General features: G+C 36.9%; 1 protein-coding gene across 1 annotated transcript; it reads right to left on the reverse strand.

Annotated features, from left to right (window-relative positions):
* Positions 1–4,211: 4,211 nt before the first annotated feature.
* On the reverse strand, positions 4,212–10,916 carry ppt2a.2 (palmitoyl-protein thioesterase 2a, tandem duplicate 2). The gene is made up of 8 exons (XM_063017334.1): positions 10,779–10,916; positions 9,392–9,545; positions 9,184–9,279; positions 8,690–8,797; positions 8,044–8,127; positions 7,850–7,934; positions 6,652–6,706; positions 4,212–4,537 (listed from the first exon to the last, which is right to left on the reverse strand). Exons 1-8 carry the CDS (start codon positions 10,914–10,916, stop codon positions 4,394–4,396), a joined length of 864 nt encoding a protein of 287 aa, XP_062873404.1. The 3' UTR covers positions 4,212–4,393.
* Positions 10,917–11,570: the final 654 nt, after the last annotated feature.

Consider the following 11,570-nt stretch of genomic DNA (forward strand, 5'->3'; position numbering starts at 1 on the left):
GATAAATTAAAATGCTGATTTAAAGCCAACACTACCCGACCTCACAAATGCTCTTTTTGACTGAATGGATTATGATTTCCACTGACCCTCCAAAATCTTTTAAAAAGCCTTGCCAGAAGAGTAGTAGCTGTTATAGCCACGAGAGAATGCCAATTTATGTTAATGCCAATGTTTTCGAAAAATGTTAATGGTCAGGCATCTACACAAGTTTGGCCATATGTGTATATTTAATAATGATAACATACAGTATGTTCTGTGTAAATGCAAAGTAGCACAATGTAAAGAGAAAACTGAATTGTTAATTGCAATTGTGTCATATTCATCAGCCAAACTGTCATAATTCTCAACCCTCCTCTCGTCTAAGAGGAAAGACGAGGGTGTCTTAGCAGAGCGTAATTACTTAAGATTCCTATATTTTATGCACCAGCAAATACACAGTTCACAGAGTGCATGTGCTTGACTGGAGTCCAGATCTGTCTTCTAATAAAAATGTATGGTGCATCACAGAGAGAGGAATCACAGAGAGAGGAATAAAACAATTATTTGTATGACAGTTCTCAGTTCAAATGTTCCACTGATTATAATAAAGACAGATTCTGTGTGGGTGTGTTCTGCTTACCCCATGGGCTGCTCTGACTGGACCTAGTTGGAGAGAGTGTACTGGCAGACTGATTGGAAACAGAGGGCGTTGTGCTGTGAGTCTGTCCACCTTTCCTGTTTTGTGCTGCAAAGAGCCACCGGCGCTGGTTTCCCTGCAGATCTCCGCCACATATACGGCATCCTTCGGCTCTTCTCCTTGTAGTCATCCTGCTTCAGGTGAAAGACCTGCAGTAGCTTAAATGGTGTAATAAGTGCCAGTGATACAATAATCACCTCTAAAGATTTTTCTGGAAATGATGAGTTGAGACCAGGTTGTTGAGAGTTAAACCTAAAAAACCTCAGCTCATACTGAACAGCAGTCAGTGAGTGTGTAATGAAGGCAGACTGTGTAGCTGAAAGCTCACTCATTCTTTGCAAATAAACCTCATGTTTATAGAGCCCAGCCACTGGACACGTCGCTCACGGGTTGCCAGATTAAATAAACTTAACGTTTCCATCAGATTAAAAATACTACTGTAAGAAAAAATGTCTTAAAATACATGAACTGAGATTTTGCTTCCTGTCACTTTTAGATTTTGAAGTGTTTTTAAAAATTGGATTCTCTGATTATGCAGCCATGTCAACTTCAAAATGTATATATTTCAGCAATAACTGTGCCTCATGCCAATAATTAATAATGTACCAACTATACTATGAAAGTCCCCAGTCTATTACTTCTACTAATATAAAATTTATCTGGATAAATGTAATCCAAAAACCATTAAAAACAGGCTATCATTTAGAAGCTGCTGGAACATGGGTGACACCAAGAGAGTCAAGTAAGCTTAACATCACCACTGGCTTAACGACTGCAACCACTTCATCAGGTCATCAACCTAAAGCTTGACTGAAATTTGTTGTTCCTCACGTAGACTTTTTCCTTACATGGCATTATGTAAGCCCGTGGTAATAAATAGCTTGCTTGACTGTAATAAGTATTACACATGTTTCAGATATTTCAGGGCATGCCTAATTTTAGTGGTTCGTGGGTTAAATTTGACCATTGTGACAAATCTCCTCTCAGTATACTTTCAAGACCACGGAGAGCACTGTTCCATGTATTTCGCAATAAATGTAGTAAATCTAATTGTATTTATATAGACGCTAGGTAGTCAAGCGCTATAGTCAATCAATGAATAACTAGGAACACTCCACTAAATAAATGAATAATGTATACTATATGCCTAGCTTACTCCAGAAAGTATTTGGACAAATCAGTATGCGCTCTGATCATTTAGTCACAGGAAAAGAACAGTTGCACAAAATATGAACATCTTAATACTGCTATGACATGTACATATTAATGTAAAGTTTTGTATCAGTAACTAAATAATAAGATCAGTGGTGTAACTAGGAGCTCATGGGCCCCAGTGCAAAAAAAAATTGGGGGCCCCTTAACAAAATTTCGTGTGTGTGTATACATGCTGCTAGCCGATCAGAATGAATTAAAGGTAGGTGAAATTAAATTAAATTAAAGTGAAGTGAGTTCATGTCGTGGAGGGCCTCCCCCCTGCCATGGGCACCCAGTGCACTTGCCGCCCCCCCAGTAGTTACGTCCCTGAATAAGATGCACACTTGGTTTAAAATTAGAAACGAGCACTAATTGGGGGATATGCGTTCAACCTGGCAACACCGGCAGTCACTCAGTTCTATGAAGCCGACATGGCCTTGTCAAAACTTTCCAACTCAATGTGGCGAACAAACAGAGAAGAATTCAAACAAAATGTGACCGACAATCGAGCCACGCTGAGCCTAAAATACACGAACAGGAACTTATAATTAAAACTTAATTTTATTTGTTTAAAAGGAGCGTAAATCTCGGGAAGAAACTTGCTACAACCAGCAGCAGTTTACACCTACAACACTCATGGTAAACTACAATGACACATTTACTGACCATTATTTGTTTAAGGTCATTCAGTGATAGTGAAAGGCAACCCGAGTCTCTGTATAACCCGAGTCTCTGTATAACCCGAGTCTCTGTATAAAACCTTATCAGACATTCATTTCAATAATCTGACCGGAGAGGTTAGAAAATCAGCCATTCAAACAAACGCAACACGAAAACACACACAATTTAAAACTTTACAAACTACACACCTCTATAAAACTTACCTGTACTTTTATAGTAATAGGTGAGTTTATAAAAGAGCTCGAGCTGCTTGGTAAAATCTCCTCAGAAGCTGAACCACACCGGCGGACCTGATTGAAACCCTCGCCGCTCTACCTGCATGCTGACGTCATTCCCGTCATACCTGTTTTTGTGGAGGTTGCATGTCTGAAACCACACCTTCCACCCTACATAGTGCACTTCTTATTAAAGGTGCTTCAGGTTTGTTTGTTTGTTTATTAGGATTTTAACGTCATGTTTTACACTTTTGGTTACATTCATGACAGGAACGGTAGTTACTCTTCACACAAGGTTCATCAGTTCACAAGGTTATATCGAACACAGTCATGGACAATTCATTATCTCCAATTTACCTCACTTGGGAGGAAACCGGAGCACCCGGAGTAAACCCACGCAGACACGGGGAGAACATGCAAACTCCACACAGAAAGGACCTGGACCGCCCCACTTGGGGATCGAACCCAGGACCTTCTTGCTGTGAGGCGACAGTGCTACCCAGTGCTACACAACCTGCCGCCCATGCTTTAGGTAGAATTAAACTACAATAGCAGACCTTGTTCCCCCCTTGCAACAATAGTGGATAATATATCCAGCATATTGCGACACACTTCGTTATGAAAAGTTTAGGCATTTGACCCACAGCCACGGCTAACAGGTGTATAAAACAAATTATATATAATACACCCTGTGACCCAAAGTACTTGTGAAGGTCCTGGGTTGGATCCCCAGGTGGGGAGGTGTGGAGTTTGCATGTCCCCGTGTCTGTGTGGGTTTCCTCCCTGCAAGTGAGGTGAATTGGAGACACAAAATTGTTTGTGACTGTGTTTGACATTGAATATTGTGTAATGAGTAACTACCGTTCCTGTCATGAATGTAACCAAAGTGTGTAATTTGAACAATTGTGATTTTATTAAATTACACCTCGAGCTGAGTGAGTGATCTGGGCCTGATATGTATAAATCACTTACTGTAAATGAATAATACCAGAATGTGAAATAAAGTTGAACAATTTTATAATCTCAGTGTGTGATACTGAATGACATTAAACCGCTGAATATAAATCACACATTTGAAGTAACATGATCAGTCTGAACTGGCTTTTAACTTTTTTTCATACCTTTCAAGTTTCAGATCAAGGTTGTTTGTGCTTGCAGGCATAGTACAGGTCACGACTTCATGGCTTGATAGATGCCAAAAATTAAACAGTGAGATGTATTAGGATAAGAAAAAGTACAGTCACAAAATATTTTGCACATTTTTATTAATCTTTAATAGCAGGTTTAAATGAGTCCAGTATTAAAAACATGTATTTATGCATCTTTACCATGCACGTCACCTTTAATAGACAGTTTACATACAGTTTTAATAATGATTTTTATGTAACAAACATTACGACACTACTAATTTTAATCATATTTGATATCTACATTTTTATGCAACTGTTTAAACAAAAGTTAAGCTTAAGAAAAAGTTAAGATCTGTTTCACTTTGTTAAATTAAGCAAATAAATTACAATTGTGCAGGAAAATGTATGAAGAAGTTTTTAGTAGGAAATGTGTTTAGATAATAAAATCATGACATTTCAGCAGGGTGTTCGAACCTTTGCATAAGACTTTTAGGCACTTAAGTCAGCCATTTTTCAATGCATTTTTTGTACACTGTGAAGTTTGAATGCCAGTAGATATGACGGACACCGGGAACTACACACTGGTCCACAGCACCTTCAGAGTCCAACGTTTTCAGACCAAATACATCATTTTGGTACCACTATAGTAAAAAAAAAAAAAGAAAGAACAATTACTATTTTAGCACAAATATTAGATTTATGACGATATAGGACCATCTGTAAAATGCTAATAATGTTTCTGGTTTTAATTGTTTGGAGGGTGTTGCAATTTCAGAATGATCACATATTTACAAAAAACAACAATGCTGATAGAATCAAAAAGCCAAAGTACAGGTCCAAAAGGATTAAGAAGTTACTGCTTTGTATTTTGATTTTACATACTGTTCCAACATTTCTGGAATTAAGGTTTATAATTTTCATTTTCAATACTAATATAAAAGCTCAGAATATTTGTCTAAACACAAAACTAATCCCTTATTGACTTACAACAACTGAGCCAAACCTTTACACACTTTACTGCCGAGTAATAAAATGACACACCATGTTAACTGTATAAAATAAAGCATAAATACATCATAATAGCCCCAGCAGGATACAGATACAGTGTATCACAAAAGTGAGTACACCCCTCACATTTCTGCAAATATTTCATTATATCTTTTCATGGGACAACACTATAGACATGAAACTTAGATATAACTTAGAGTAGTCAGTGTACAACTTGTATAGCAGTGTACATTTACTGTCTTCTGAAAATAACTCAACACACAGCCATTAATGTCTAAATGGCTGGCAACATAAGTGAGTACACCCCACAGTGAACATGTCCAAATTGTGCCCAAAGTGTCAATATTTTGTGTGACCACCATTATTATCCAGCACTGCCTTAACCCTCCTGGGCATGGAATTCACCAGAGCTGCACAGGTTGCTACTGGAATCCTCTTCCACTCCTCCATGATGACATCACGGAGCTGGTGGATGTTAGACACCTTGAACTCCTCCACTTTCCACTTGAGGATGCGCCACAGGTGCTCAATTGGGTTTAGTCCATCACCTTTACCTTCAGCTTCCTCAGCAAGGCAGTTGTCATCTTGGAGGTTGTGTTTGTGGTCGTTATCGTGTTGGAAAACTGCCATGAGGCCCAGTTTTCGAAGGGAGGGGATCATGCTCTGTTTCAGAATGTCACAGTACATGTTGGAATTCATGTTTCCCTCAATGAACTGCAGCTCCCCAGTGCCAGCAACACTCATGCAGCCCCAGACCATGATGCTACCACCACCATGCTTGACTGTAGGCAAGATACAGTTGTCTTGGTACTTCTCACCAGGGCGCCGCCACACATGCTGGACACCATCTGAGCCAAACAAGTTTATCTTGGTCTCGTCAGACCACAGGGCATTCCAGTAATCCATGTTCTTGGACTGCTTGTCTTCAGCAAACTGTTTGCGGGCTTTCTTGTGCGTCAGCTTCCTTCTGGGATGACGACCATGCAGACCGAGTTGATGCAGTGTGCGGCGTATGGTCTGAGCACTGACAGGCTGACCTCCCACGTCTTCAACCTCTGCAGCAATGCTGGCAGCACTCATGTGTCTATTTTTTAAAGCCAACCTCTGGATATGACGCCGAACACATGGACTCAACTTCTTTGGTCGACCCTGGCGAAGCCTGTTCCGAGTGGAACCTGTCCTGGAAAACCACTGTATGACCTTGGCCACCATGCTGTAGCTCAGTTTCAGGGTGTTAGCAATCTTCTTATAGCCCAGGCCATCTTTGTGGAGAGCAACAATTCTATTTCTCACATCCTCAGAGAGTTCTTTGCCATGAGGTGCCATGTTGAATATCCAGTGGGCCAGTATGAGAGAATTGTACCCAAAACACCAAATTTAACAGCCCTGCTCCCCATTTACACCTGGGACCTTGACACATGACACCAGGGAGGGACAACGACACATTTGGGCACAATTTGGACATGTTCACTGTGGGGTGTACTCACTTATGTTGCCAGCTATTTAGACATTAATGGCTGTGTGTTGAGTTATTTTTAGAAGACAGTAAATCTACACTGCTATACAAGCTGTACACTGACTACTCTAAGTTATATCTAAGTTTCATGTCTATAGTGTTGTCCCATGAAAAGATATAATGAAATATTTGCAGAAATGTGAGGGGTGTACTCACTTTTGTGATACACTGTACCTGGTGTCAGACTGGTTCATCACTCTTTAAGTGCATTAAATTTGTGCTTCAGCTCACCTGCTGATGTTTCATTTCAACCACTTTTTCATCACTGTTATAGAATCCAAATAAACTGTTGGAAGAAAACATCGAGATAAGTGCAAATGTTTTGCATTCCCTGTGGCATTTGAAATGTAAAAATTATATAATTAAATGTATAGTATTTTTTACTCTTGTTTTACTAAACAGAATGTCCAAAAATTTAACTGATGAAAAAAAATCATAAAATGTGAAAATATCCTGCAGCACAACCACAATCCAAAACAAATGCAAATCCAAGAAAATCATTTTGAAAGAATCAAAAGAAGATAAAAGTTTCCCATGATACATCTGGTCTCTAGTCAAACAGACAGATTTCAAACAAATATGAAAGACAAAATTTAAGGGGTAATGGAATATCAAAGGTATCATTAACACTGAGAGGATCAAAAACTGCTCAGTGGATGAGTAGAGGTTAAAAGAAGTGACATGGGGAAAGTGTGGAGGATAAGTTATATTTTGTCACAAAAAGGAGTCTAAAAGCTTTAAACTAATCCTTAAGATTTTGTCCTATCTAACCATTGTTAGGCCCAATATGCTACAGATGTATTGTCACATTGGTTTCATTGTGTTAATAAAATAGTTAGTTGAATCCAGAGCCTATTCCATGACCGATATGGACAATACATACTGACAAAGAATAAACCCTTAAGTGTCTTCAAAGTTTTTAGACACACCCACTTACTCACTCATATCTAGGGAATAATTTAGAATTTTAAAATAAAGCTGGTAGCACACTGGACTATATTAAGATGGTACTTAAATATTGTAAAGGCTCTAGACATTTTCTCATGGAGCTGTAAAATACCCATACATGCATTCATAATTCACTCAAGTAATAATAGTTCTACAAACCACTGGGTTAAACCAGAGTCGAATGTATTTATTATCTCTGCCATATATTTTATGCCACGTCTAAATTTTAAGGTCACTGTATCTTACAGTTGCATAAATGTGAAGTTTGATGGAAGTATTGGTGAACTGGCGTGTGTAAAATAAGGTTAGTGAGGAGCGAGTGCGCCCTCTGCAGCTGAGGCGTGATATTGTTTTAAAATCACACACAATGGGTACGTCATTCTGAGAGCTTCAATCTGTGATTGGTTTAATACAACTATGATAAATAAAGGCATTGTATGTAACCACATACTATTAAAATAAACGATTTTAAAACTTATACCTTGATTGCCAGGGTGTAATGACGCCATCATCTGGTCCTCCAATCAGCACCAACTTTTTAATGTTCAAAAAATTTTCTCGCCATTCTAAAGACAAAAAAATTATATATTACAATAGATTTTGGCCTCACATTTTTTTCTTTAAATCAGTTTGTAAAGCAGTTTACTTCACAAGCATTTTGCAGTGAATGGTTACCTGTTAAATTAGGATGCTTGCTCTCTCCGTTTAATAAAGCAAGATAACTGCTGCTTTGCAGATACCTTACTCTCTGGTGTGGATCTAGCAGGGTATAGCATATAAAAAAATCAATTGTACATAAACACTTAATGAACACTTTTTAGATACACACCTGTATACGTATAAAAATAAATATTTTATCAACTACCCCTACTATACAGATGAATGTTGTGGGTGGACTACTGACTGTACCTCATCTGTTGCTCTGTACACTTTGTCACCATCTGTACCCAATTTATTAATAAAAAAGGACCCCCCTTAAGATCCCCATTGACCAGATGTTTTTTCATTTGTGGCAGTGCAATGACTCAACATGTTAATGATATGTGGATTCTGGGTTGTGGTATCTAGGTTGTGTTGTACTTGTGTTAGTGTAGCAGGTGTAGCTGTTGTTGGGCTTGTTAAACACTTTGATGGAAATTCTGGGTGGGGAATATTGCTCCACCAATAACATAAAGCTAAGAACACCAAAGAACAGTGTTCAGTTGACACATATATTGTGCATGAAAAATAGTTTTGGTATATACTATAGGTAGATGTACCTAATACACTAGGTGAGTGGTGTATAGTACTTGATCAGACAGTAGCTAGTCTAGCCTCTTACCATTCCAGAAGTTGCAGATTGAGATCTTTTGTCCTAAGTGGTTGTAGCACAGGTGATAAATCTTTGATTTTAGACATTTTGGGAACACATTCTTCAAATATGAAGTTTCTATAAAAACAAGCACGTTCAATTCATTAAATTTTTATATGGTTGGTCAGTCAAATATAACCCCAATTCCAAAAAGAATTGAAGAGAATAATGTAATAAAGTAAATATCCATTTTGCTGTTTCCAAATACATACATGTGAAAGACAGTTCAGAAAAGAGAGTTTTCTGCTTTTGTTTGCATATTACTTACTGTAACAATGTTTTTGACAATGGGTCTGTACAAACAATGTACAGTACATGTACTCTTAAATATGGTTCCAATTACATATTGTGAGTGTGTAAACTATATTCACTTAAATAGAAAAGTGGAAGTAAGAGAGGATGTTGCTACAGTGACAAGCAGAGACAGGACGTAAGCCCTGACTATTATACAGTTCTATACTGACCTCCATACTGGCCAGACAGAGGTGATGAGAGAAAGATCAAGGAGTGGACATTGTGTTTGGAAAGCTTTGCAAGAAGTCCTCTGCATACCAAACCACCTGTACAATCAGCATACACTGGTGTCAAATTCTAATAGCAGGAGTCCATCAACAGTATTTACACTAAACAGCAAACCAAGCAAACAGGGTGAGATGATAAAGAATAGCAGACCTTGTGAGAAACAGATAAGATGGACACCGTCTTTGGCATTCTGCATTATGGGGGCTACAACCTTTTCAAAACCATTCACTTGCTCCCACAGTGGCTTCAGACTGGACATGTCATCATATAGGTCTACTGTGGTCACACTAGTACCTGGGTGAGTCTGAGAAACATTGTTTGGAAAAGAGAAGATGGTTAGTTTCATGTTTGAACTGAAAGTTAGAAAAACAGAACTCCAGGTGGCATATCACTTTTCTTTATTAGTATTGTGAGTTTACCAGAGAAGGAAATCTTGTTTGAGAAAATCTCCTTAAATGGCAATTTAGCAGACATAAGCTGGTCATCATAGATGGGAACTCAATATTGGCCTAAAACACTGGATCAGTATGAAATTTTTTTAATACAATTAATTCATGCATTTTACACTGTAAGTGTGATGTTAACATGACACTGGTTACTTGAACAATACATTCATTGTTTATCCATCTTACATAACTGCACTATCCTGATCAGTGTCATTGGTCAAGGTGACATGAAAAATGAAAATAAAAATAGAGGAACAATCACCCTTAAAAAGCACCCTCACTATAAAGGCATGTAATAAATTAAAAAATATGGTCAGATGCTACTAAATACATACAAAAGAACAGAAGTCCACTTCTCTGTTGATGAATAGGGATGGACAAACTCAGACCTACTTAATGGATATAATGTGTAAAAGTAATTAAGTTACCTACTTTGACTTACATTTACAGAAACTCTTACTTTAAATCTAAATGTAACCTTCAGCAACTCACACATTTAATTAATAATAGATATATATTAAACAATTACTTTCCAAAGACTTTTTAAAAATTATAATTCTTTCTTTTTAAGCACACAACAGTATTAATCTCAGAATAACTGCACAAATGAATACATAGCTCGTTAATTACAATCCACCCATATTCTATTTCAATTTGAAAATATTATTACATACAATGTTAAAATAGCTTTTTAAAACATATGTTGTAATGTTAGTTATATAAAAAGGTTAAATGTACTTACTGTAAAGTATTTGTAAACATTTAAATTAAATTGATCACTTTATGCACCATTTGTTTGAGTTTGTTTTACACATCACAGAGGAACAAAGAACACAACTCACAGTTTACATTTAGCAGCTCTATTAATACAATATTTTAAATACAAAGGCTTCCAGTTTGTTCCACAAGAGAAACAAATGAAACGAAGCTTAGCAAGTTAAATAATTTTAATAAGTTATTATTAGCATTTATTTAAAAAAGATGGAGCTGAGTTTACCAAACACACGTGTTAAGCAAACATAAACTTAGCATAAATCAATACTAAAACAGGTAGTTTATTAACAGTAATGGTGAACAAGTTCTTTTGTTACCTGAGTGATAAATTCTGACAGCTTTGTGAATTGTCTGGGTCCATCAAATAATCCATGAACGATGATAACAGGTCGATATCCAGCAGCAGTTACAAATTCAAAACATAAAATCAAACAACTCAGTAAATTAATGCTCATCTTGGACTGAATGTTCCTAAAGCAGCACAATAAATTTACAACGATAGTGAAGCTGTTTTATAAACACAGGTAGTTCAGGTAAACAGGCCCAGCCTTCAAACATCTAATTATAAATAATTATAAAGCATCAGTAACAGCAGCAGTTGAATGTCGGGTTTGTGTCTCATATAATAAAACTAACTGGTAGTTTGTGTTACTGCTTTCTCTTCTAGTAAGCTGTGGTTAGAGAAAGGCCACTTCCTTCTCTCTCTTTGCACATCTATCACCTTTTTATAGGCTCTGAATATAAACCCACAGCAGACATTATAGCAGCTATTTAACCCTGTTATTTTATTTATTTCTTATGTTGGACCGGATTTTTTCATGACCTGCGTACAGCAACATGAGATGCAGTTTATACTGAAATAACTAAGGACGCAATTTATTAAATTAATTCTTAAATAAATAAATAAAAGTAGGATTGTATTACTTCTTTTAGTAGGCTAGTAGTCGTAATAAAACAATAACAATTTTATTTATTTTATTTATTTGTTTGTTTTATCGTTATAATTTCTTGAATGAGTTAAATAGCATTTAAATAAAATGTTATTTCAAGTATCTGCATTATATTTTGCAAGAATATAGCCATAAACAACCGTAAACGAATGTGATTTT

Source organism: Trichomycterus rosablanca, chromosome 20 (genome assembly GCF_030014385.1).
Source record: "Trichomycterus rosablanca isolate fTriRos1 chromosome 20, fTriRos1.hap1, whole genome shotgun sequence".
NCBI lineage: Eukaryota > Metazoa > Chordata > Actinopteri > Siluriformes > Trichomycteridae > Trichomycterus > Trichomycterus rosablanca.

Coding starts and splice junctions, on each gene's coding strand:
- ppt2a.2 (XM_063017334.1), bottom strand. CDS start 10,916: ATGAGCATTAATTTACTGAGTTGTTTGATTTTATGTTTTGAATTTGTA. Junction 8,798..9,183: donor TCTGTCTGGCCAGTATGGAG/GTCAGTATAGAA, acceptor TTGTTTTTATAG/AAACTTCATATTTGAAGAAT. Junction 7,935..8,043: donor CAAGCATCCTAATTTAACAG/GTAACCATTCAC, acceptor TTTTGTCTTTAG/AATGGCGAGAAAATTTTTTG.